This window comes from Falco naumanni, chromosome 1 (genome assembly GCF_017639655.2).
Source record: "Falco naumanni isolate bFalNau1 chromosome 1, bFalNau1.pat, whole genome shotgun sequence".
Classification (NCBI taxonomy): domain Eukaryota; kingdom Metazoa; phylum Chordata; class Aves; order Falconiformes; family Falconidae; genus Falco; species Falco naumanni.
In genome coordinates, this window is record NC_054054.1 from 118,800,516 (window position 1) to 118,825,908 (window position 25,393).

Consider the following 25,393-nt stretch of genomic DNA (forward strand, 5'->3'; position numbering starts at 1 on the left):
AGCCCCCGTGCCAGCCACTGCTCTGTCTCCTTCCCCCTGAGCCAGGCGAGCTGCTGGCAAGAACGGGGGGCTTGGCCCTCTCCCGGGAGGCTGGGGGGTACAGGGCCAGAAGGGGCCGTGCTCTGAGCCAGCCCGGGGGAGCCAGGCAGCCCCTGGGGGTCTCGGGGCTGCCGCTCAGTCTCACCCAGGGGTGAGGGTGGGAGGAGGGTGATGCTGGGGGGGGGGAGGGGCGGGGTCACTGGAGTTTTCGCCGGGGGGGTGTGTGGGGTGGGGCAGGTGATGGCAGGGGGCACCAGCGAGCGGTACTGGAGCAACTGGCGGCACGGGGGGCTCGCGTGTGCCGCCGGCGGCGGGGGAGCACGGGGGCAGGGTCCTTGTCCCCCGAGCCGCGGCAGGGCGGGGCGGGGCGGGGCGGGGCGGGGCAGGGCAAGCCCCGCCCGGCGCGGCCCGGCCCCGCATTGGCGCAGCCCCGGCGCTAGCGCGGAGGCGGTGCCGGGCGCGGCGCAGAGCGCAGGATGCTGCGGGCGGGGGCCGCCGCCAGCCCCGGTGCCGGTCCCGGGCGGGAGGGCGCCCCGCCGCATCCCGCCCGCTGAGCCTCCCGGCCCGGCCATGGGGGCTCTGACCAGCCGGCAAAACGCAGGGGTGGAGGAAGTGGATATCCCCGCTAATTCCGTCTACAGATACCCCCCCGAAATCCGGTGAGCCCCCGGGGGGGTCCCGCGTCCCGGTGCCGCTGCTGGGCGGTGGGGGGGGAGCGAGCAAGGCAGGCACCGGGAACGACCTTGCTGCGGTCGGGAATGCCCCTGCGCACCCCAAAGCAAACCCTGACTGCAGGCAGCTGGGGGGGGCACCCTAAAAATACAGGGCTGGTGCTGAGCACCTTGGCTCTGTGGGGCGCGGCAAGGAGGGGGCACCCCTGGACCCACCCGCGGGGTGCCCCCTCTCCGGGTACCCCTTTGCCAGCCAAACCTGGCTCCAAACTTGGCTGAGTTGATGCGACTTTAATGATATTATTATTATTTGTATGCGTGGCCTGTGGCGTTAGGGTGGGAAAGCTGGAGCTCTTTTTACAGCCGGTGCTGTCTGCTGGGGAAAAGCCTGGATTTATATTCCCAGGAGGGTTGATGGAGGCTGGGGTGGGAAGGATCGGAGGGGGGGGCCTTTTGCCAGGGCTCTGCCCCATAGCAGCACCCTAGTCCCTGCCGTGGGGAGACTTCTCCTTCTCCGGCTCCTCGCCTGGAGGCTTGGCGGTCATGTCTCTCCCGCTCCCAAGGCCGGCTCTGTCTCAAACCTTGTGCGTGACCTTGGAAAATCCGGCCCTCCCCTCCTTGTCTCGCTTTTCCCTGCAAAGGACCGCTCTGAGCGGGTGTCCGGGGGGGGGGGGGGGCATGCAGGGGTCGCGGTGGGGAGAGGGGATGGAGTCTGCTCCTTGGGTGGGTAGTGCTTTAGAGCTGCAGAAATACTGATATCGGTGGATGATGCCCTGGAGCACGGTGTGTGCATGTAGGGATTGCCACAGGATCCTTGCGGCACTGAATATTATTAATAGGTAACTATTTTGGTAGTTAATAGGATAAGGTAAACGCTTGGATCGTTAGTGCTGTGACAAATTACTTGCTAATTACAAATAAAGACCTCCTTAGGAAAAATTACAGCCAACACAAACCCCTACTCTTGTCTTGAAAAGCTGTGCTTAGCTTTTCTTTTTAAATTTTAATCTAAAGTGGGTTGTACGGTTGGCTAGCACATCTGCGGTAGTGCGGGTTAACTGGGGCACTGCGGGCCCGAGGCGGCAGCCTGTCCTTCTGAGGGCTCCCCCTGCTCCCCCTTTTTCATGGTTTCAAGGCCTCTGTCACCTTGATGCCAGGTGAAGCTGGACCACCCCATCGTGGGTTTGCTCCTTGCAGGGGCTGTGGCTCTGTGCATCAAGGGATTTTGGCTTGGAACACCTTAGTTAGGGGCTCTTGAGATACCCGGGCATGAAGGAGCCTGTACCGTGCCCTGCTCAGGGGGAGCAAGTGCACCCAGCTGAGCACTTCCAAACTCATCTCAGCTGGCAGAGAACACCTGGCTGATGCTTAACTCTGGCTTTCAGGGAGAAACTGGGGCTCTCAAGTGTGCTCAGCTGGGCCCTACGGATGGGCCTGGGCAGAGCTGGTGGGGACAGTCCTGGTGCTGCCTGGGGTCCTTGGGGAGCAGAGCAGGAGGTGCCCAGGTGCCATGGCCATCTGCGCTGGAATGAGGGTGGGCTGGTGGCCGCAGGAGATTATGGCTGGTTTGCTTTTAATCTGTGAGGGGATTTGCCTTCAGCGCTGCCGGCAGCCGGGAGGGAAGATGTGCCAGGCAGCGGAGCTGATTCCTCTGTGGCGGCAGCGCATCTCTCGCCTCAGATGCTCCCTGGAAACAGCCACTGGCTTTGGAAACGTGGCCCAGATGGGGCCGGGGGGGGGGGGGGGGGCGGTCTCACAGGACCCCAGGGCATTTCCCTCTGTGAGACGTGGCTTTGGCTGTTTGGTTGCAGGCTCACTGGGGATGGCCAGTGCCACCCGTGGGAACAGGGCAGCCACATCTGGTCCCCATCAAGCATCTCCCCTTCCCATCCTGGGGGTCCCATCCCCTCCAGGCAGGGTGCAAATGGCATTAGTTAAACCAGTATTTTAAGGCAAAGGCTGAGATTTACTTCAGTGGCTCTAATGTCGCGTCAGCAAAGGCGATGGGAGGGGGAGCAGGCAGGGGCTGTGTGTGGAGCCCGCTGCCTGGCTAGTGGGATGGCTACCGGGGCAAGTCCCCGGCTTTCAGGCCCTGACCCTGGCCAAGGCCAGCATCGAGCTCCCCTGAGGCACATGGGAGGGGAGACAGTAAGTGGGACCCTGGCTGGGAACAGGAGCGAAGGGGTTACCCAGGCAGTGACACCCCCAGATCTGTGGGCCCAGCCCCGGGGTGGTGCCACTGCCATGGCACAGGGAGCGGTCTGGGGGCTCTGGGGGGCTGCGGTGGGTGATGGCTGACGCAGCAGTGCTGTGGTCAGGGTTTGGCTTTGCCTCTGGCTGCTGCTGGCTCTGGCTGCCTGCTTTAGAGTGCTGAATTAAATAAGCTGCAGCATGCCAGCTCACCAGGCGGTGATGGGACGCCCCGGGGCAGAAGCACCCAAGCGCCTTTTAACTGGCCAGGGCATCACCCAGATGGTGCTGTGCCCATCGCAGCACCCCGTGCTGGCACGTGCTGCCACGGGGTGTCCTTGTGCCAGCACCATGCCATGGCCACCTGGCTGGGGTGACTGCAGGCTGTGCAAAACCCTGCGCTTCCCTTGCTGGGAGTGTGCAGATGGGCTGAAAATGAGCTTTTCTATTTTAACCCTTTTGGAGAGCAGGGCTGTGACCCTGCCGAAACATCCAGGCTCTGACACTCAGGAGCCAGAAGCTGCGTTGCCAGAGCCGAGCCAGACCCCAGCAGGGCAGCGATGGCTTGGGGGACGACGCAGGATGTGTGCCCATGTGTGCCAGAGCCTGCGCCTGTGGGGTCCTCACCTGTCTGGGACATCTGGGCAAGGTGGCATCCCTGGCACTCACGGAGACAAAGGGCTGACAGCCTTACGGCACTGGCTGGTGCCAGATATGTCCCACATGGTGGTGTCGGCAGGCATGCAGGACACACTTTGTTTGCCAGGAACATCATGCAGTTTTGGTTTATTCTTTCTAGCAGCTGCTCTGTTCAGCCCTTCCTGCACGCTTGCCAGGCCTCTGAAGTTTAAGATCTCATTAAAACCTGGCTTTCCCTCGGCAATGTGACTGTCCTTGACGGGCTTTCCTTCCCTGGGAGTAGGCGTTGGTTAAGGATTTATAATCAGCTGATAATAAGCTGGCTGTGGCTGGAAAGGTTCTTCCCTTCTCTGCCACCCAGCTGTGCCCATGGGGTCACCGGCACCCAGTGGGGCTGGCAGGCTCCTGCCGATGCTCTGGTCTTTTCCCAGCATCACTCCAGGCTCTCATTTAATGACAAAGTGTTTAGAGGACTTTCTCTGGGAGGGAGCACAGGGCCCTGCTGTCTGCTGCAAAGGGGGAGGTGAAGCCCCTGGGCCACTTACGGGGTGCGCTGGGGAGCCTGCAGCGCCCAGGGGTGCTCCCAACCCCTGGCAGAAAGTGTTGGGTGATGCCAGCGTGGTCCTCACCTGCTCTGCCCATCCTATGGGAGCCCCCAGCATCCACCAAACCATGCCTGGGGCCATCACAGAGAGCCCGAGCTCCATTTTCCAGCTTTTCTCCAGTGCTGGGGTAGCTTTTCTGCAGGTTTAAAAATATTTCTTATTATTATTATTTTCACCCCTCCCCATCTCCAGCTCTTGCCCCAGGTCAGTGCCAGGAAAAGCTCTGGATGACCCTGTTCTCCCCGGCCGTGCCATTGCAGGCAGCTCTGAAGATTCTTTGCTCTTGGGTTTATTTTTCACGTGGCTGCATCCTTCCCTGGGGAGCTGCCTATAAATTATGTACATGGAAAATGGGACCAGAAAGCAGCAGGCATCAATAATTGATGGTTGACGTTTGCTAACGGACGCCCTGCATCCGGGCATCCCTGTGCCACGGGGCCTTTGAGTGAAGCTGTATGGCCCCTCTCATCCCTCCCGCCCCGGCGTTAGGTCCTGTCTCCTCCTACCCTTTGGGTTTGGGCTCAGTTTTAGTTTTTAAATGCAGTATTAAGGCCTGATCCACCCCTGGGCAGTCGTTGCATCTGCTGGAAACCGACTGCAAGCTCTGACTTCAGTCTGCACAAGCAGAGCCGACAGCCCAGGCTTGAACTCCTTTATCTGCAGACCCCAAAGGTTTAGTTTTGGGGTGTCCCAGGGGCGGGGGGGTGTAGATGGCTCTGTGCTCTTGGGTTTTTGTAAGCCAGACCCTGTCCCTGTGGCTGGTGGGATGCAGGGGGCTGTGTCTGTCCTACATCTGTTGCCTCTCCTGACCCCCGGTGCTTCTGCTCGCCCCACTCTGCTGCCCCATCCCTCTTCACCTCCCCCTTTCTATTCCTTTTCCCAATGCAAGAAGTCCCAACCGTCCTGCCCAGGCTGGATCCTGTGCCACGGCGTGCTTTCCCCAGGCAGCCACAGCCCCGATCTTACAGACAAGGAGCTGGCACCAGTCAGCTCCTGGCCAGGCTGGAAGGAAAAAAAAAAAAAAATTCTCTTCTTGTGAAGAACTGCCTGACCTGGGGGCTGCTTCCAGCTCGGGGGACAGGACACGCCGGTGTTTTGGCTCTGTGCTTCACCCTGTGAGGGAAGAAGGGATGCTGGTTGTTGTCTGGCATTCACCAGGGCAATGTGCAGTGCTTTGCAGAGGGGTTGCTGACCTCCTGGAGGGTCTACAGCCCCTCAGAATCCTCCCTCCTGCAGGTGAGCCCTTCCTGGGGAAGGCTGCAGGCTAAGAACTGACACAACTCAGTTCAGGTGTGCTTTGCCCACCTTTCTGGCGGTGGCTGCAGCAAACCTGGGAAGGTGTGTGGCCTCGGATGGCCCAGGGGGTCTGCAGCACCGGGCTTTGGGCGGCAGCAGCCCTGCCTGTTTTGAGGGCTCCGTGCCTGGCCTGAGCCCCCCCTTCCCGGCAGCGTCCGTGAAGATGTGGGAGCCATCCTGGCTTGCGGTGCTCGGGCAGGACAGGCTGCGGCCGCTGCCTCCTCGGGAATTTTGCTGGTGTTTATGCAGAGGATTAGGGCTGCTCTGCCCTCCCGGGAGCCATCTCCCCTTCCCGCTCGCAGACCTGGATTCGGCTGCCCCTGCCAGCGCGGGAATGGCTGAAGGTCGGGGTGACCTTGGGAGGCTCAGGGAAAGGGGATCAGGCGCCGCGCTTCGGGGGGATGCAGCCGACGTCCTGGGGTATGAATCTGCACCCATTAAATCCCATGGGATGGAGCAGCCCCCGTGCTGGGCGTTGCCGTGGGGCTGGACCCCTGCCCCAGCCTCTCCTCATCCCAGCTCTGATGGCCGGGCAGGGATTGCTGGCAGCAGGGGGATGTGGGCAGGGAGAGGGGAGGGCAGGACAAGCTCCCCTTCCTCCTCCGCCTGCCTGGGGGCCGGCAGCTGTCAGCTCAACCCAAAAGGCTCCCAGCAAGGTGACCCTGGGAGCGAAGCCACCTCTGAGCCACCAGTTCAGTGGCTTCATGTCGCTCCATCACCTGATTGAAGCCCTGGCCTCGCCCCCCCCCCCTCACACTCAGGTGGTCTCCGTTTTCTTTCCAGGGAGCTACTTTGCCAACCACTTCATCATGGGCGGCGAGAAGTTCGACTCCACGCACCCCGAGGGTTACCTCTTCGGCGAGAACAGCGACCTCAACTTCCTGGGGAACCGGCCTGTGGTGGTGGGCACCGGGGGGATTGGGGCTGGGGGGATCGCTGGGGCACAGCCATGCCCCTTCTTCCCATGCTAGTGACTCTGTGTGTCATGGGGGTGCATGGTGTAAGGCTGCTGGCTGTCACCCCCCGGGGGCAGAGCCAGCCAAGCATGCCTGGGGTAGCCCGAGTGGATTCTCTGATGTCTAATATAAGGGCTGGCTACTCGCTCTGCTAGGGACTGACCCGGGTCTCAGCCTGTCCGCCCGCATCCGTGCGCTCCACAGCAATGCCACGTTACTGCTGTGTCTCTCACCTCGCTGCCAAGCTTGGGTTGCAAGGGGTGAACAGGTTTGCAGGTGGTTGGGAGTGGACTGATGTGGCCCTGATGGTGACTGAATGCTGATTGTGTGACATCTGCCTTTGGGTGCAGCTCTCTGTGGAACCCCTGTGGTGGGTCAGCAGACCTGCTTGTGTTTTCTGACCTGCAAAGGCTGCTTGGGTGCACAAACCCACCAGCTTAAAAACATGAGCTGGTAAAGAAGGTGGTGAGGGGTAATGGGCTGGTTTAGCACAAGTCCTTCCCTCTCGCTGCCTTTCCCAGCTCAGCCAGGAGCCATCTCCCAGCCCACAAGGGAGCATGTGGTGGGGGACGTGCCAGTGGTGTGGGGTAGAGTAGCTTGAACAGGAGCAGGTGAAAGTGTTCCCCAAACTCTAGCAAAAAAGGGGAGAAAAAAAATTAAAAGGGGCTGGGGGAGGCTGTGGGCAGCACTGATGGGTTTTGTGGTGCGGGGTGCTGTGGCTCCAGCTGGTCCCAGGGTACAAGGAAACACGGCTGCAGGGGAGGTCCTGGGACCCTGTGGTCCTGGAGGTGTTTTTTCTGTTCGCTGCCTTTGGAAAGGGAGGATGTAAGAGTGGAGCCATCCGCACAGCGGGGTTTCAGCCATGGGGGTAACGTCCTCTGCTCCTGTGGGTGCATCTCAGCGGGTCAGCTCGCCAGTGGCAGCTAGAGCAGTGCGGGGGTCACGTATTTAAAAAAAAAAAAACAAACAAAAAAACAAAACCAAGGTGAGAAATTAAAAGGCACCAAAGCTTTTTTTACTGTGTCAAGATTAACTTGCTTGGTACTAGTGGCCCGGCTCTAAACCGCTGCCTGCTCTGTGTTGTGCTGGTAAGGCTGCTGCTGTCCTGGTTTGTGTTTCCTCCTTCAAATCAGCTTTGGCAGTGTTTTGGCAGCATCGTACGGTCCTTCAGTGGGGAAGCACACAGCCCTGGGCTGTGCCAGAACAGGGATCCCAAGAGAGCCAAGGGCAGGAGCACCCCCCAGAACCCGTGAGTGCTGGGTGGGCGAAGCCAGCGCCTTTCTCTCCATCCTCTGTGCTTCCCCAGAAAATGTAAAGTCAGCACTCGGGTTCTCAGTGAGCGCTGAGAAATCCTCTTGATTACAGTAAAAGCCTCTAAACTGCCCAGTGAGCAGTTCCCAAGTCAAATGCCCTGACAGCAGAAGCAGCGGGGAAGGTAAAGGAACAGCTTGGAAACAGCAGAGAGAATTAATATAGCATTGCAAACTAAATTGCATTGCTTCGGCTTAATTACTGACGGCCCTGGGCTGCAGAGCGGTGGCTGAGGTCCTGTCTCCCTGGGGATCAGGGGTGTTTTGGGGCTGGGCTCTTGGGTCAGGCCAGTTTTGGGGGCTCAGGGAGGGGTCGAGGAGGACCCGTGTTGTTTCTGGTCTGAGCCTGCGTCTAGGCACAGTTTGGGCATCTCTGATGCTGCCTTCAAGACCTGTCCTGATGCTTCTTGGCTGTGATGCCTTCGTGTTCTGGCCTGCTGTGAGAGCCCTGGCTGGGCTGGAAAGATCAGAGCTGGCCAGTGCTTTTTGGTGAGGGATTTATTTTGGGATCCTTGAGTATCAAAGACCAGGAGGTCTTGGAAAAATTGTGGGCCAAGTCCTCTCTGAGCTGAGCACCTTGTCTGAGCTATTAACAGCGCTGCTGCCGTGGGGATGTGCAGAGCACCCAGAGGCTGTGCAGACTTTCCCCTCCACAGATACGTGATAATCTGGATTTTCCAGCTCGGAACAGGTTCCCAAGGGGCTGGGAAGGGTGTTACAGGTTTAAGTAGCTGCTGCTGTGCTGCAACACCCCTGCAGGGGCTGAGGAGCAGAGAAGCTGCTTGTGGAGAGCACAGGGGAAGCTGGGGACTGTTGAAATGTGCCCATGGGTTTCCCTGCCCATACAAACCCACCTGGGTCTGCTTCTAGAAAAACCCCGTGAAAGATTTTTGAGGGTGGTTTTGGGGGTTTTTTTTCACTCTAACAGAAGCCAGCCTGGACCAAATGTTGCTGTAGGCACACGGACAATGTTCTTAGATGAGTAACGGTTGCAGTGAGGTTTTTTTTTCCTGTTGTTTTTCATCTTGGTTTACATCGAGGGGATGTGCAAAGTCCTTTAAACAGCCCCTTTATGCTGTGCAAATCCGAGTTGCAAAATTTCGTTTAAAAAAAAACCCGCCTAACCCAACCTCTCCAAAAAAAAAAAAAAAAAAAAAGAGCCTGCACGTGGGTGTGAAAAGGCCCAACTGTGATGGCAAAGTGGTTTCTGCAGCATGAAATTTGCCTGCGGCACTTCCCCATCCTGCCCAGCCCCTGCAGGGCTGCACCCAGGGGACCTGGCTGCCCCTTTCCTCCTCTGTCACCCACCCCTGGGTGCTGCGGCAGGAGGGGGCTTGCACCCACGGGTGCTCTCCCTGCCAGGGCGAGCTCTGCCACTAACTGCGGGCTGGTTTGGGTATGGCTCAGCTGTGTAAGGTGCAAATGAGCAAGATTGGATTACTTCATTAATTTGAATAGCAGAGGATGTATCGTGACAGGGCACAGTGCGTTGTGACATGCCTTTTCTGACTTGCTCCCTTCCAGCTGCAAGGGGTGATTCTGCAGGTGCACATTTAGTGACTCGTTAAAAAGCACATTAACACCAGATTAATGACTCTGCCACCCATTTCCCCTCCCAGAGGGGAGCGAGGGGGCAGCAGTTCCAGGGTGCTCTGGGCTCATCTTCAAACATTCTGGTGCCATCAGCCGCACTGGGGCCAGCCCAGGCTTTAGCCTTTCTATGCCACCAGTGGGACCAGAGCCGTGGGGTGGTGGGACACAGGAGGTGATGCTGGGATGGATGGTGGAGGAGGGATGGGGCAGGTCTGTGCCTGCGCTGCCTGATCCTGTGAGCAGCCTGTCCTGTCCTGTCACTCTGAGCCCAGCATGGGTCCCCCAGCCCCATCCATCCTGCTCTACAGGCTTTGGGGACGGGGAGGGTTGGCAATGGCTTTGGGGACGGGGAAGGTTGGCAATGGCTTTGGGGACGGGGAAGGTTGGCAATGGCTTTCCCATGTGAGGGCGCCAGGGACATGGCAAATGGGCACTTGGCTCTCTGGGGGGGTCCCCAGGGCCACGTGCAGTTTAGTCTTGTCCCCTCAGTATTGGGGTGCAGGGGGTGCCTGGCTGTCCCTGACCTCCCACCACTGGGCTGGGGGTGGCGGGGGGCACGAAGGGACCCAGGCTTGGTTAGCTCTTCCCTCTCCCAAGGCAGCAATGGAGCCCTTAGGCTCTTGTGAGCATCTGCCATCCCCGATGGCACCTCATGCTCCGGCTGTCCCCTGGCACACGGTGACAGCTCGCCAACAAGCCAGGTGTTAATCCCAGTGTAAGCCTCTGTCACTCCCACGTGTGCTTGCGTTGTCCCCCCGGCGAGGCTGATCCCTCCCTGCGGCTCAGCCTGCCTGGGAGACAGTGGGGCGGTGGGTCTGGCGTCCCTTCCCCAACACCCCAGCTCCCTTTGGGTGGCTGCAGTGCCAAGGGGAGGGTGTCCCCTGGCTGCCACCATGTCCCCTCTCCCCAGCAAGTCCTGTAGCCTCTGTGCAGGGAGACAGGGAGGACCGGGAAGGACAAGGTCACCTTGGAGGATGGTGTGACACCTTTCCCTTGTAGTGCTGCTGGCTGCCCTGTTGGCTCCTTGCTTCGGGAATCCATCCCAGGGAGAAGACAAGGACACTTGTGCCCGTTCCTTGGCTGCAGGCAGAGAGGGAGCTTCGTCCTCCCCCTGACCAGCCTCATCCAGCAGCTCTGCGCTGCATCAGCAGCCTAAAAATACATCAGCAGCTGCCTGCCTGCCCCGTGCCCCGTGTCCCCCTCGCCCTCCAGCTGAAGGGTCGAGGAACAACCCCTCTATGTGTGTGCCTCCACCCCGGTGAAGCTGTCACCTGCAAAGTCTGGGCTTGCTCTTCGCGGAGGGAAGTCCGTGCCATCATGCTGCCTGGTACCCAGGTGCCAGCGGGAGCTGTGAGTGCTCAGCACCCATCAGGATACGCAGGCCACCCTGGGTCCCTGTGTACAGGGTGATGGGTCGGGGCTGGGTCACTGGGGAGTCTGGGGCTAAGGTCCGTGGCCACTGTAGTCCTGCCACGTGTGTCTGCCTTCACCGGTGTCTCTCTTGTCCTAGTTCCCTTATGCTGCTCCACCTCCTCAGGAACCCGTGAAGACCCTCAGGAGCTTAATCAACATCCGCAAGGACACCCTGCGCCTTGTCAAGTGAGCCCTGCAGGGGGAAGATGGGGCCGGGCACCACATGAACATGAGCCCTGGGGAGGGAAGGGTCTGGCTGGATGCTCCCAGGGGATGCTGAGCACGGGGATGCTCTCATCGTGGCGCAGGCGGATGCAGGGGACGAGCCATTGCTGTACACATGTGCCCCTTCCCCTCCTGACACGGCGAGCTTTCCGCACACGGGCACTGGCTGTGCTGCGGGATTAAAGGAGCTTAGTGCTACCTTTGAAGTGCTTCGCTTTTTCTTCCTCCCCCACCTTGCAAAGGCTTTGTTGGGGGGAGGCTGGGGATTGCAGCCAGGCTGGGAGATTTGGGATTACAGCTGAAATCTGCCTGCAGCGCTTCCCAGTCTGCAGGCTTGACCTTGGCCATGCTGGGCCCTCCTGGCGTGCCTCGGTTTCCCCTGATGGAGGGGGGCAGCCCCTTTTGGGGCCATCGGTGCCGAGGGCAGCCTCATGGCAAGGAATCGGTCTTGGAGCACCCCGAGCCATCCCTGAGGGGTGCCTGCCTCCCGGGCCCTCTGTACTCCCCAGGTGCTCAGAGGAGGTGAAGACCCCGGGGGAAGAAGTCAGTAAAGCCAAGGTGCACTACAACGTGGAGTTCACCTTCGACACGGACGCCCGTGTGGCCATAACTATCTACTACCAGGCGACTGAAGAGTTTCACAATGGGGTGGCAAGGTGAGGAGCCTCAGCCTGCTGTGTCCCCCCCAGCTAGGGTGTGGGGCTCTGCTGATGGACACGGAGCCCTCTCCTCGCTGGAGCATCTCCCCTCCTCAGGGCACAAGGCAGCTGCTGATGGTGCTGAGGATGGAGGGTGCTCCTCACCTCCGCCAGGTCCCTGCCAGCCCCCACCACTCCTTCCCCATCCCATCCTGCTCCCTTTTTACCTCCAGGTCAGGGCTGAGACCAGGAGAAATCCTTGCTCCTGCTGGTCCCCACCAGGTTGGCTGTGGAGTTGTCCCTGTCCCCTCCTGTCCCGCGTTGGCTGCCCTGGGGTTATTTTAGCCTTGTGGATTATTTTAGCCCTTTTTAGGACTTCTCACCTCAGCCCCAAGAAGGCATCCAGGAGCAGGGGACAGGAGTGACACCTTATCTCTTCCATCTTCCTGGCATCCCCATGAGCCAAGGGACCAGGAGGAGCACGGGGACACCCACATGTCCCTGACTCTGTCCTCTCCCCACGGGACAGCTACATTCCCAGGGACAACAGCCTGCAGTCGGAGACGGTGTACTACAAGCGAGGGGTGTGCCAGCAGTTCTGCGTGCCCTCCCACACTGTTGACCCCTCTGAATGGAGCGAGGAGGAGGTGGGTCCCACCAGCTTGTGGCATCAGCCGTGGGGTTGGGTATGGTTATGGATGTGGGATGAAGCCTTCGTCACTGCTCCATCTCACCAAGCCTCTCCTCCTGTTTCTCTCCAGCTGGGCTTCGACCTGGACCGGGAGGTGTACCCCATGGTGGTGCACGCGGTAGTGGATGAAGGAGAGGGTGAGGAGTGGGTTCCTTGCTGGGTTGAGATTTCCCAGTTGCTGGCATTGTGATGCCCACCCTTGCACCAACTGGGCAGAGCCTCCTGCTTTTCCTCGCTGTCACCTGCGGCTCTGCCCCATCCCCTGAGCCCTGCGTGTCCCCTGAGCCCATCCCTTTGTGTCTTGCAGAGCACACTGGGCACTGCCACGTGCTGCTGGCCACCTTTGAGAAGGTAAGTGCCAAGCTGGGGCCGTCCTGCCCCTGCTACCCCCATGCCAGGTATGAGAACCTGGAGAAACCCTGCGGGGCTCAGGCTGGTGCTGCTGGGCTGGGGCTCTTTTGGGGCTGCTCCTGAAATTCTGGGACCATCCCCTAATTTTAAGCGCCCATTTTTGAGGCATTTGGTCTCAACTCCATCTTCTTCCTTCCTCCCACAAGTCTCCAGCCTTGCAACGTGCATGACAGCCCACAGCTGCCTGGTACTGGGCTGTCAGGAAAAGCCAGAATTGCAGCAGAATGGGCTGGATGGGAGCAAGGAGGGAGTGGCAACAGCTATGGGGCGGGTGGGTGCTGCAGCACCGGGGTCCCTGGGGTGCTCGGCCCCGGTGCCCACCCGTGTGCTCTCCTCCCTCCAGCACAGCGACGGCACCTTCTGCGTGAAGCCCCTCAAGCAGAAGCAAGTGGTGAGTGTTTGGGTGTCCCCAGGGTGGTGGCAGCTACTGCCCTGCACATGCTTCTGGAAAAGGTGACGAGGGGCTTCTGGGGAGCAGCAAACCCTAGTGCGGGCATCAGTGTGCCCCTGCCCTGCTCCTGCCTCCCAGGGAGCTTCTCGAGTGCAATGTCAAGTACATCAATGCAAAGAGAAACTGCAGGTGTTGGGGTGAGGAGGGCTGGCCCGAGGAGGGGGCCAGGGGCTGCGGTGGGCATGTCTTTGCTCCTCACCCCTTCCCCCTGGGGTTGCAGGTGGATGGTGTGAGCTACCTCCTGCAGGAGATCTATGGCATCGAGAACAAGTACAACACACAGGACTCCAAGGTACGCACCTGCATCCCGCCGGTCTTCCCTCTTCCCTTCCCCTAGCACGGGTCTGGCCACTAAAACATGCTCAGGGCAAGAGTTTGCAGCATGGCACGGAGCTGCCGGGGGTGTGCGGGTGTTTGGGGACACTTTGCGCTGGCATTGAAGCTGCTGGAGGCAGAAAGCGGAAGGATTGAGCTTTTTTTTTTTTTTTTTTTTTTTTTTTGGTCCCTTATGGGGGAACTGATGGCTGGATCTTAGGGATGGCTTAGGAGGGGACTGTGCAGCTCAAAGCATGGGATGTGCCTCATGCTCTGTGCTGTAGGTATAAAAGTTGGGGTGGAGGTTACATCTCTCCGTGGGGTGCCTGATACCTCTGGCCCCATTTCCCAGCCTTCAGGAGGGGAGGGATAAGGTCCCAGGGTTGTATTTCAAGAGCAGACAGCCCAGGGACAGAGGCAGGACCCCACAGCGAGCTCTTGGGGCACCCAGCCAGCATTTTAGGGCATTCACCCTCGTGCTACATGGGCTGGGGACCCCAGGGTCAAGCGGTTCCCATCTCTCCCGTGGGGCAGGTGGCCGAGGACGAGGTGAGCGATAACAGCGCCGAGTGTGTCGTCTGCCTCTCAGACGTCCGTGACACCCTCATCCTGCCCTGCCGCCACCTCTGCCTCTGCAACACCTGCGCTGACACCCTGCGCTACCAGGCCAACAACTGCCCCATCTGCAGGCTGCGTAAGGGCTGGGGGGGCAGCTGGCAGCTGGGATGGGGTGGATGGCATCTCTGGGAGTGGGCTGGCATCTCTGGGAGTGGGCTGGCATCTCCCGTCCTTGGGTCCCGGTGTCCCTCCAGCCCCACATGCAGCGATGCTGTGCAGTGCAGAGATGCCCCTCCTAGGAAATGGGGTGGCATTTTGCAGGGGTGCGGGGGGGTGTGTGTCTCCTTTCAGCACCTGGTTTTCACCCCACCCTCTATCCCTGCTGTCATAGCTTTCCGAGCTTTGCTTCAAATCCGAGCCATGAGGAAAAAGCTGGGTCCCCTCTCACCTACCAGCTTCAACCCCATCATCGCCTCGCAGACCTCCGACTCCGAGGAGCACTCGGTCAGTGCCTGGCTGAGCCTGTACCCCCCCCGACCCCCACCCCAGCAGCTGTGGGATCCCTGACCCCCTTCACCCTGCTGAGGTGGGAGGTTTGGGGGTGCACGTGTTTCCTGCAGCCAAGGTTAATTTATTTAATGCAAATTGATCTTAGAAAAAATGCAAGGTTGATATTGCAGGGAAAGGGCTTTTGGTTGCGTGGAAAGACCACAGGTTTGGGGCTTTCATTTGCACAGGGAGTTTGTCCATTCTGTACCTTTTAGCTTCTCGGGGCATCCTGATCCCAGCGGGAGTCAGGGAGGGAGGCAGGGATATGGCCTGGGGAGGACCCTCACCCCATCTTCCCCCTCTCCCCAGTCCTCGGAGAACATCCCCCCGGGCTACGAGGTGGTGTCACTGCTGGAGGCCCTCAATGGGCCACTGACTCCCTCGCCAGCCGCCCTGCCGCTGCGAGCACTGGGGGACTCCCCGGGCACGGGGACCCTGCCCTCCTACGGCAGCGATGGCCCCCTGCCCCCCCTGCGGGCCCTCTCGCCCCTAGAGCGTCTCCCTGACTGTGGTCCTCCAGGGCTCAAGCTGAAGAAGAGCCTCTCCAAGTGAGTACCGGGGTGAGCACAGCGTCCGGGGGCTCTGGGGTTCTGGGGGCTGTGGACGGGGATGAAGTCCTCTGCTGTGCCCCCTCCGGGCAGGTCCATCTCGCAGAACTCCTCCATCCTGCCCGAGGAGGAGGATGAGAAGTCATGTACCGAGTCAGAGCTGAGGGTCTCCAGGAGGAGATCCCCTGCCCGGCGCGAGGAGGTGAGCACTCTCCGGAACACCAAAACACGCTGGTGCTGAGCCGAGGCACTGGGGTGGGGGTGGCATGTTCGGGGGAGGCTTGGGACCAGCAGGGCTGGCTGGGGTTTGCCCCTCCTGGGTCTTCCTCCATCCCTAAGGATGCCCGGGGGAGGCTGATCCACCCCTGCCAAATATTGCCCATCCTCACCTCCCCATGGGCTCTTCTTCTTCCAGGAATGTGGTGCGACACCAGACAGCGAAAATCTCACCCTGTCATCGTCGGGAGCCATCGACCAGTCCTCGTGCACTGGGACACCCCTGTCCTCCACCATCTCGTCCCCAGAAGGTACGGCACAGTGGGACTCGCCAGTGTTGGCAAGGCAGGAGAGCAGCATTGTAGTCTTGGGTCTGTTCCGCTGCGGGGGGATGTAGGGTGGGCTTGCATGGCCCTCTTCCTACCCTGCCATAGACACTGCATGAAGCCCCAGGGTGTCACTTGTGTCATCACCCATAGACCTGAAGATGGGGGGCATGAGGGCACTGATTGTCCCTGCTTCATCACCCCACAGACCCAGAGGTGGGGGCACGGGGGCACCAGTCGCCTCGGCTTTGTCACCCCATAGACCTGGAGATGGGGGGACCGATTGCCCCTGCTTTGTCGCTCCATAGACCCACAGAGAGGGCTGTGAGCCCCAGGGACCCGCTGCTGGCAGCTTTCCACCCATCACACCTCCATGGCATGCAGCAAGTCCTCGGCTCTGCACCCCGCTCCTCCTCGTTAGCCCCCTTTTCAATTAGCTGGTGCTGTGCCGTGACTCGCACTGGTGGGCTGGGGGGATCCAGCAGCCCCGCTCAGCCCCCGCTCTCCCCCAGAGCCCGTCAGCAGCAGCCTGGCTCAGTCCGTCATGTCCATGGCCTCCTCCCAGAGCCAGCACTCCCAGCTCAGCACCGACACAGTGTCCTCCATGTCTGGCTCCTATGTTGCTCCTGGCACGGAGGAGGAGGAGGAGGAGGAGGGGGACATGCTCCCCTCACCTGCGGCCGCCAGCGCCACAGCCTCCGACGGAGAGGTAGGGGCTGGGGGGCTGTTGATGGGTGGCCGTTGCCCCCAGGTTCAAAAACTTCCCCATGGGATGTAACTTCTCCAAACCCACTGGCACCAGACTTTTTTATTTTTTTCCCCTTTCATCTCTCTCACCGTCTTCCTGCAGTCGACGCCTGTGGAGTCACCAGATATGAACTTCGTCAGCATCTCGGCGGAGGAGCGCGATGCCGAGGTAACCGTAACTGCCCGGTGGGGCTGGGAGCCATGGTGCCACCCAGCACAGCACGGGGACCCCGGCCGTGCCCAGCTCTGGGTGCCCATGGAGGGGGAAGCTGCACGGCTGGCACCACATTCCCCCACGGCTGGGCTGGGGAAGGGGCTGCCCCCCATGTCCCTGTTGAGGCTGCCCTGGGGATGGATGGGGCAGTGGGGCTGTCCCCTGTCCAGGATCATCTTCCTGGTCCATGGGAACCCCCAGGGCCAGGGACGTTCCCCCAAAGGGACCCAGGGACAGCCCCCGGCGTGGTGCTGGGACGCTGCAGGGCTGCTAACGCTGGCTGCCTCTTGCCTGTGCTGCAGGGCAATGACGTGCTGGAGGACGAGGACGCCTCTCCCACGCAGGAAGACGGTAAAAGGCCCCCGGTTGTTGTCCCCTTACTTTCAGTTCACTGTCACCGGTGGGCAGCCAAGCGAGTGGCAGGTGCTGTGCTGGCTGCCCCAGCTCCCCTGCCTGCCAGCTGCCGTGTCGGGGAGAGCTCTGGGTGACTCCATGGGCACTGGGGCTGGGAAAGCATCTGTCACAGCAGAGCCACCCATGGGGGGGTTGAACACCAGTGGGTGGGGGAAGTCAGCTGGCCACAGGGACCCCGGTGAGCGCAGTGCAGGACGCGGAGCAGGGGACGGCTGGCGTGCAGGAACTGATGGTGTTTCCGATGGGCCAAGTGGGAAAGAGGCTTCTCTGTGTTTTCCCCCTTGCCAAAAAGGTCTTTCCTCACATCTCTGGAAGTCTCCCCCTTAAGGACCCCTGTCTGGGCTGGTTCCCATAGGAAGGGGCTGCAATACTGTTCCCTTTGGGATGCTTTCCTCATTTCTTTTTAGCCTGTCCTCAGTGTGCTTTTGCAAGCCAACACACGCACATTGAGGGTTCTTCTCGCCTCCTCCCTTGTGCTCAGATAGCCAAGGAAAGACGAGGTCACGCCTGTACATTTGGGCAGTAGGGAGGCCCCCAGTGTGCCCCCTCTCATGTCTGCAAGTCTCTGGTTAGCAAAAATATGCCAAAATTGTTCCCCCATCCAACCTGGACACTTGGCCAAACTGGAAGGCAGGAACACCCATCCCCAGAACGTGACCGCTGCCCTGCGGGGAGGCTCTTGCTGATGGGGAGACTCAAACAGGACAACTGAGGAGCAGCTGGGGCTTGTGGTGGACATCCATGGGCATTCCAACAACTCCAGGAGCGGGATGGCCTTTCTCTTTAGGACACGGTCCTGTGCCCGTTATCAGTGGGGCTACTGGCTTATTTGGGAACATCCCTCCTGAGGTTTAGTCGCCTGCATCTGATGGATGCAGGTAAGAACTTGGGTGCTGATCTCTCGTACAGGTGATGCTAAGAAGCAGTTACCTCCCTCAGCCCCGAAAGCCTCCATTCCCCCTGCAAAGCTTGGCTACGGCTTCTCTTGCCCCACGCATCCAGTTGCTGCCTCCTCCTGGCATCCCCGCGGCTCTCATGCACGCGCTGATGGTGCCGGAGAGGCTCCGGTGGGAAGTGACGGGTGCCACCGTGGCCCGGCTCTACCGACCCAGGACCGCTCGGCTGTGCCGGGGGGAAGGTTTGGTTGAACCCCGGGCAGGTTCACGCGTGGTGCCCATCGCCGCATCGTGGCTGTTGCGCTGCCCTTGGATGCGGCTGGTGCAAGGAAAGGAGCAGCTCGGACTGTGCCCAGGCGTTATTGTCCGCTCTAGATGCATCATTTTTATCCATTTTTTTTTTTTTTTTAAAGAGAGTGGGGAGGGGAGAGGAAAAGACCCGGAAATCCCACACCCCACCACTACAAAGGCAACGGCAAGCCCCAGCGCTGAGCCGCAGCGTTAACTGCCTTAACTCCCTTCCAGGCCCGAGGACAGGCGCTTTCCTCGGTCTGAGGTGTGACAATAACAATGACTTGGGCATCGCACACGTGAAAGCGCTGGACAATAAACTGTGCTCTGAGGCCTGCTTACCTGGTGAGTGGCCGTCTGCTGAACATGAACTTGGGGTGGGGGGGACAGTTCCACTCTTCCCTGCATCATGCCAGCCCTTTGCATCCATCCCTCCTCTCCCATCCCTGCCATCCCCACCACCACCATCCCCACTGTCCTCACTGCACCCCACCACCCGTCCCGGCATGGGGCTGAGCACCAGGCATGTCGCCACCCAGCAGCCATAGGTCAGGGTGACCTGTCCCCATTGGGATGTCCCCAGGGGCTTGCAGACTTGCTTTTCTGGGATGCGTTGTCCCTTGGCCAGGGGCTGCTGGCACCCTGGGGACACCAGCCCTACCTGTGAAGGTGGTTGCGTGCACGACTGTAACCTGGTCCAGACTTGTGGTGGAAGCAGCAGTATTTTGGGTTGGGATGTGATCCACAGCCGGTCCAGCCTTACTGCAGGGGCTGCCTGCCTCCCCCTCCTCTTCCTCCAAGGCTGGGGAGACAGGGCATGTAAAGTCAGGTTGTCCTTCTGCAGAGCCCCGGAGTTCACCCCTCTTTTCCATTTCTTCATGCCTTCTCTCCCACCCACCTTTCACTTCTGTTTCCTCCCACCTTGTCTCCATCCCTTTTTCCTTCTTCCTCCCTCCCAGGCTCCTCTCTCTGTGTGAAAGTTCATGTTCGCTCTGTGCCAACACTGTTTTCTCAACCCACGCTTGTGTCCCCTCCCCGCCCAGAGTTGCCCAAAGGTGACAAATGTATTGGTGACCCCGGGTCCCCAGATAGGCCAAGGGGGCAGTGGGCTGGGGACCCTGCCCAGCACCACAGGCTGCTCTTCATCAGCCTGTGTGTGGGGGAGATGGGGCAAAAAGCTAAGACGAAGCCCTCTGAGGTCTAGGTCTCCATCAATACATTTGTGGACAAGCTGAAAGCAACTCTGCCCTGCCTTGCCCCTTCAGCTAAATTTGTGGCAGGTCCCAGACCCGCAGCGGGTGCTGGAGAGCCAAGAAGGTGGGTGAAACCTACTGGAGGGAGGGGAAATCCTTCCTTCCCCTCTTCCGCTCCAGGAAAGCTTCCACTCCTGCTGCCTCGCCTGTTTCTGGTGGTTTCTGTGCTGGAGAAACATGGCTGAGGCTCTTGGGGAGGAACAGGCGCCTGCCACAAATGCTCTGTGTCCCCTCCATCACCCTCCAGCAGCAGCTGGCTGAGCCTCACCAGCCGGGGGGGGCTGGGGAAGGGGCTGGGGGGGTCCCAGCAGCACCCCTGCCTTTTCTGGGGATCCTGGCAAAGCATCCCCCAGCTGTGGCACCAACCAAAGCCATCCCTGACCGTGTCCCCTGTGGTTGTGATGGGGGAGGATGAGGAAGGGGGAGCTTTGCAGCCCAAACAGCCCTGGCACGGGGTCAGATTCTTGCTCTGCTGGAAGGAGTGCAATGGCCTTGTCCCCTGCCTGGGCTGGGGTGCAGAATCTGGCCCCTGGGCTGAGCCCAGCTAAGGATGCACTCTCCATCCTTTGGCCACCACGTTTGTCCATGCGTCCGGCGGCCGTGCTGCTTGGAGCCCTCCGCAGGGAGCCGCGCTGCCGCCCGCATGAGAGGGGCAATCCGGCCTCAGCGTTTGCTGGGAAAAGCGGGGGGCTGCTGCTCGTGCCGGGGCAGAGGAGGTGCAGAGTGGGGGCTTTGGGGCTGGCTGTGGTCCCCTAGGGATGGCAGAGGTGCCAGAGGGAATAACACCAGGGACACAGAGCTCTGCCTGAATGGGGTTGGAGGGGGATTGCCCTGGGAAGAGCTTGGGGGAGCTGGAGCGGCGGAGGGGAGCAGCCACCAGCGGGGCTGTCATGGCCAGTTGGTTGCTTCCCGGTTGCAATCGGTGTTTTGCAATGTTGGTTTTGTTCCTTAGACTCAGGGCAGCTCCTTCCTTCCCCAGCCCCTCTGCTCCGCCCGCCCCGGGGGCATTCACCCAGCAGCCACCTGCTGTCAGGACTGAGCCGCTTTGCGATGGAGATAATTTGAGGCACGATGTGATACTGGTGGTGCTGGATTGCAGTCGCGGGGCTGGTTTGCATGCACTGAAAACGTCCTTCTGGGCAGAGGTTTCTTGCAGGTTTGGATGTAACAGCATCCACAAGGCCGGCAAGAACGAGGTGGACATTTACTTTGGGGCCAGGTGCTGTTTTCTTGAAAGCTTAAAAGAAAAATCACCTTGACCAGAGATGATGATGGTGATGATGTTATTCCTCCCCCAATTACTCTTGCGGGGAGATCTGGGCACGATTAAACCTATGGCTTGGGGTTTGCCCTCTCCATATTGAATGAAGCCCTGAGTGTGGTTCCTCCAAGCTGTTGTGAATTCTCTGCAGATTTCAGTCTGGTGGGAAAGAGCCTTGGGAGGAGTCAAAAGGCCCCATCCCGGGGATTTTAGGACACAAGGTTTAAACAAATCCCACAGACCTGTGTCCTTGAGTGGATCCTGCAGAGCCCCGGGGTGTGCGGTGTGTTGCAGGGGCTGTCCCCAGGGCTCAGAGCATCCTCCAGCCATGGCCGCAGCCTCTGCATGGGACAGGGTGGCAGAGGCAGTGCTGGAAAGAGAAACTGGGGGGAGGCACCTGCCGAAAAGGCTGGCAATGAGGTGGGGAGGGTTGGGGAGCTGCTGCGTTGGAAGCAGCAGAGGACCTGAAATCCCCCAAGGGTTTTTGCTGGTTTAAACCCACAGCTGATCCGAGCTGGGCCAGGCTGCTGGGGTCTCGCTGGAGTGCTCTTTGGGAGCCAGCGTGCGCAGGGCAGGTCTGGCGGCTGCTAATGGTGCTGGGGAGCCCTCTCCCACAGCCCAAGGGGAGACAAGGCGGGTGGGCAGGGGGCCGAGTCCCCGCTGCAGGGCCAGACTCTGTCCTGCTGCCCCCAGCCCTGCTCCTCGGCAGGCTCCCAAGGGTGCGCTGAGCTGAGCTGGGTCTCTGCACCGGAGCACAGCAGTGACTTATGCAATATCAACCTCTTAATGGGATTGCGGTGTGCGTGTGTATGTGTGGTCCTGTTTAATTATCCATTCCCTCCGGGATCTGCAGGCTTAACGTGCCTCGCTCTCCAGCCTGAGTTCACCATGAAATCCAGTTGAAACGGCAGCTGTCACCTCCCATAAATCAGCAGGCAGCGGGTTTTCGTTGTTCCCTTTCTGGGAAAGCCTCAGCGTTTGCCCTTGGCCTTGGGGTGCCCTTGCACGGCCCCCCGGCTCGGAGCTGCCCCCACCCCTGGGCACAGGGCTTAACCTCGCTGGTGGGAGCAGCCGCCCTGCTTTAGGGGTGCACCCCCTTCCTAAGGGCACCGTGTAGCCTCTGGTCACTTAGGTGGTGGCACGCAAGCCACGGGCCCGTCACCCTGTCCCAGCTGGAGGGTGCTGCCTGAACCGGGAGCCTGCAGCCGGAGAGGAGGCATGTGGGGACCCGGCTCCCCCGTGCCACGAGCATGTTCACCCCTTAGTTCTCCTTGGCACGAAACCCCAGGGGGCACCACGCATGACAGCCTCCTCGCCCAGTGCCCAGCGGTGGCTCCCTGTCCTCGTCCCAGACCCGTTTGCAGGTGGCGAGCCCCCCCCGGCCCCCTTGAGTCACCCCGTTTGCTCGTTCGCGTGCATGCCCCTGCGCCGCCTCCGCTCCCACCTTCACCATGTGCCTTCTGGTCTCTCCTGCCACGCAGCCGCCGTGCCGGACTCCTGCCCCATTAACATTGAGGAATAGGTATGAGACCTCCAGAGCCTGACCCGCCTCGCGCCCCGTCACCTTGGGGGGGGTTGGCGCTGGGTTGGCACCCCTCGCCCTGGTATTGCTGGTAGTCCCCTGACTGCCCTGGCCAGGGTGACATCCCTCGGTGCCTAACCTGCAGCCCCCACATGCATCTACCTGTGCCCTCTCGCTGGGCACGGTGGGGGCAGAGGCAGCCCCCTTCCATTTGGGCTGTTAAAACCTGGCCATGGTGCACTGTGCTTCCCGTTTGCACCTTGGCATTCCCGAGAAATGAGGGGTTGAAGGGGCTCCCCTGACCCAGAGAGGTAAGTGCAGGCACTCACCAGCCCTTGCTGCAGCTAAAACCCAAAGTGGGGCTGGGGAGGTGGGTGTTCGTTGGGGAGACTAACTTGCATCCCCCACGGGAAGATGAGCCGAGCATGCCAGCAGGCTTCAGGAGCCCCTAACCCCCCGTTTTCTCCCCGCAGGCCCAGAGGCAGCCAACAACAATGTGCGGCTGCAGCAGGCGCCCTGGCCCCGCCGCCCCCCCGGCACCCGAGACCTGGAGCAGGCAGCGGCCACCCTGCCCGTGTGAGGGCTCAGCCTTGGCAGGGGCGTGCACCCCACTGCCCACCCAGAGGGACCCTGGTGTCCGGGCACCGTCGGCGTTGCCACCTCCACCCCTTGGCTGTAGCAGGACTGAATTTTGAAAGAAACGATGGTAACCTTGACTTTTCCTCCCTGGCCCCGCTATGCAGAGGGGAGCCGAGAGCCATGTCACTTTGGAGCCCCTCATCAGCACCTTCCCATCCTCCAGCCCCGATGGGGACGGCCTGGGGTCCCTTCCTGCCCCTGGCCATCTCACACCCCAGGGCTCCTCTCTTCCAACGTGTGGAGCAGGTGGGACGGGGTCACCCCACAAAGTGGGTCTTGGGATGTGGCCAGAGGGGGACAATGGCAGGAGGGTGTCGGTTAAAGGACAAGCATTGGCATTGGCAGCCTTGGTGCCTGAGCCAGTGACCTTCATGGGGGGCCGGCCCCCCCCAGGTTTGCTGGCTTGTGCCCCTGCCATGCCATGGGCTGTCCCCATGCCACACCGTGGGATGTCCCCATTAATGCGTGGTGGTGATGGTGCCCTGCTAGCTCCCCCTCCCTCCACACTCCTCCTGGGCAGCACGTGGGCTCTTGAGCCTGGCCTGCGAGGCTGCTTTTCCCCAGGGGACGGAGCAGGGTGGCAGGGGTGGGTAGGGCATCTGGTACTCCCCCCGGCCCCCTGGTCACCAGCCTCTGGGGCATCGCTAATTTAACCTCACTGTCTTCCGCCCCGCTGTGAGCTTGGGGCTCGGGGCTGTGCCCTCTCTGGAACAAGTGCCAAAAGTGTCACTCCCCCGTCCCACCTGTCTTGCCCTCTCCATTGCACTTTGTAGCAGGGGGTGGATGCGGGTGTGGGAGCTACTCCCTGCCCCTCCATCCCCATCCCTCTGGCCAGCACTGGGCTGACAGCGTTAGTGGGTTTTGCTCCAGGGGACAGGCACACAGGTACGCCGTTGGGGTAGGGATGCAACCACAGCCTTGGGGACCTGATGGTGGCACTGGCAGTGGCCAGGCTCCACTTTAGAGAGCATCAGGGACAGTCAGAAGCCAATTCCAGGAGCATTAGACTCAGCAACCCAATCTAGCAAGTTCTAGAGCTGTTTAGGCCAGCCTAGGGTAGGAAGCTGAGCCCCCCCCTTTTCCCCACCTGGTTTTGTCACACAGATGGGATAGCAAAGGCCACCTTCTCTTTGCAGGAGGAAACTGCATTTCAGAGCTATGTTAGGACAGAGGTGTTCATCCAGTGACCACAGTGTCCTGCAGCAGCTGCAGGGTGCATGCGGGGAGCAGGTCCCAGCCGCCTGTCCCCATGGTGGAGCATGGGCTGTGCTGACAGCCCTGGCTCCTAAAGGGGGGTAAAGCCCTTTTTGGGGCTGGGGAGTGCGTTTTCTGCCTGGCTCACAGCTGGGGTCACGGTAGCTGCTTGCCCTGTGGCCCCAGTGTGGGTCCTGCCAGAGGTGGGGTCAGCAGTGGCCACCCCGCTGCTCCCTCCCCTGAGCTGGCACTCCACCATGTCTCCTGTAAGCTCAACAGCTCTCCAGCTCCTCCCTGGGAACCCAGGGCTGGATGCTTCATGGCCGGGGGGTGACATCTCCAAACTGCCACCCCGTGGGATGGGAGCTGCTAACAGCAGGGAAGGCTGCAGCAGCAGGGACGAGCCTTGCACCCTGTTTGGCGACATGCTGTGTCCCCACCATGGGGACATGTTGCCCAGTGCCGTGGTGGGGCAACTTGTGGGTTTGGGTGTCCCAGCCCTGAGGAGCCAGCAGCACTGTGCTGGATGCAGGGAGAGCTTTAGGCATTCACCATTTTGCTGTGCTAAGAAAACCAGGGGGGCTGCAGGAGGCCAGCTATTCCCTAACCCTCTGGAATGGGCAGGGGAGGGAAAACCAGGCTGGTGCTCCAGGGGTGGCTCGTCTACCAAAGCCCAACCTTCCTCATGGTTTCAGAGGGGACAACGAGAGCTCTCTGGGCTTGGCCAGGCACCATGGTGTAGAGCTGCAACAGTCCTTGTGGCTGCTGGCAGGTCAGCCCAGAACAGGCAGGTCCTTGCTCAGGAGGGTTCTGGGAAGTGACTGGGAGAGTTTTCTGGCTGCTCCAAGCTGTGTATCTGTCCCCAAGGCTGCTGGAGCTGCCAAGCAAGCTCACAGGGCAAGCTGCACGCTGGGGCAGCTGCGTGCAGGCACCTGATGCTCACTCGGAGGTACTGTGGAGCTGTGATGGTCAGGAGCTGGGAGGATGCTGTGACCAAGCAGCATGCTGCTGCCTGAGTGTGAGCAAAGAAATTAGCACCCTCTGCTGTGGCACAGGAGAGGCACAGGGATCTGGGCGTGGTGACACCGGTGTCATCCTCAGCTACCCAGAAGGGACAAGGGGCAGGCAGGAGCTGCCAGTGCTGGCAGTGTGGGGTGAAAGGCATCAGCCCTTTGTTCCATTGATCCACCCATCAGGGATTTAAGGAAGGAAACCAGATTGCTGCTTATGACTTTGCTTTGAGCATGTTTTGGATTTTAAGAGTATGTTTAATAAAGGGTATCTTATGTCGATAAAGTGTCCCAAGTTATTTCATGGTTACA

The 25,393-nt window shown here is 60.4% G+C and overlaps 1 protein-coding gene across 7 annotated transcripts; it reads left to right on the forward strand.

Moving 5' to 3' along the window:
• Positions 1 to 460: 460 nt before the first annotated feature.
• RNF157 (ring finger protein 157) lies at positions 461 to 25,361 on the forward strand. 7 transcript variants are annotated; one of them, XR_005825810.1, is made up of 20 exons: positions 461 to 698; positions 6,224 to 6,342; positions 10,810 to 10,898; positions 11,447 to 11,593; positions 12,105 to 12,222; positions 12,337 to 12,403; positions 12,574 to 12,617; positions 13,021 to 13,068; positions 13,349 to 13,420; positions 13,978 to 14,137; positions 14,393 to 14,505; positions 14,860 to 15,098; positions 15,192 to 15,300; positions 15,514 to 15,625; positions 16,153 to 16,349; positions 16,491 to 16,556; positions 16,904 to 16,952; positions 18,437 to 18,547; positions 20,435 to 22,238; positions 22,712 to 22,796. XR_005825810.1 is itself a non-coding variant. In XM_040581004.1 (20 exons), exons 2-19 carry the CDS (start codon positions 6,250 to 6,252, stop codon positions 22,236 to 22,238), a joined length of 1,875 nt encoding a protein of 624 aa, XP_040436938.1. In that variant the 5' UTR covers positions 461 to 698; positions 6,224 to 6,249; the 3' UTR covers positions 22,712 to 22,821. The 7 variants fall into 7 exon arrangements, 6 of the variants coding, with proteins under 6 accessions (XP_040436938.1, XP_040436933.1, XP_040436966.1 ...); XM_040581004.1 differs by having other exon boundaries at positions 22,198 to 22,238; positions 22,712 to 22,821; XM_040580999.1 differs by lacking the exon at positions 20,435 to 22,238 and having other exon boundaries at positions 22,712 to 25,361.
• Positions 25,362 to 25,393: the final 32 nt, after the last annotated feature.

What these genes read in the sequence shown, in the direction of transcription:
- RNF157 (XM_040581032.1), top strand. Translation starts at nt 610, where the DNA reads ATGGGGGCTCTGACCAGCCGGCAAAACGCAGGGGTGGAGGAAGTGGAT. An exon ending in CTGCCCCATCTGCAGGCTGC is followed by an intron (nt 14,138 to 14,392) that starts GTAAGGGCTGGG and finishes CTGCTGTCATAG; the next exon opens with CTTTCCGAGCTTTGCTTCAA. An exon ending in CCACAGCCTCCGACGGAGAG is followed by an intron (nt 16,350 to 16,490) that starts GTAGGGGCTGGG and finishes GTCTTCCTGCAG; the next exon opens with TCGACGCCTGTGGAGTCACC.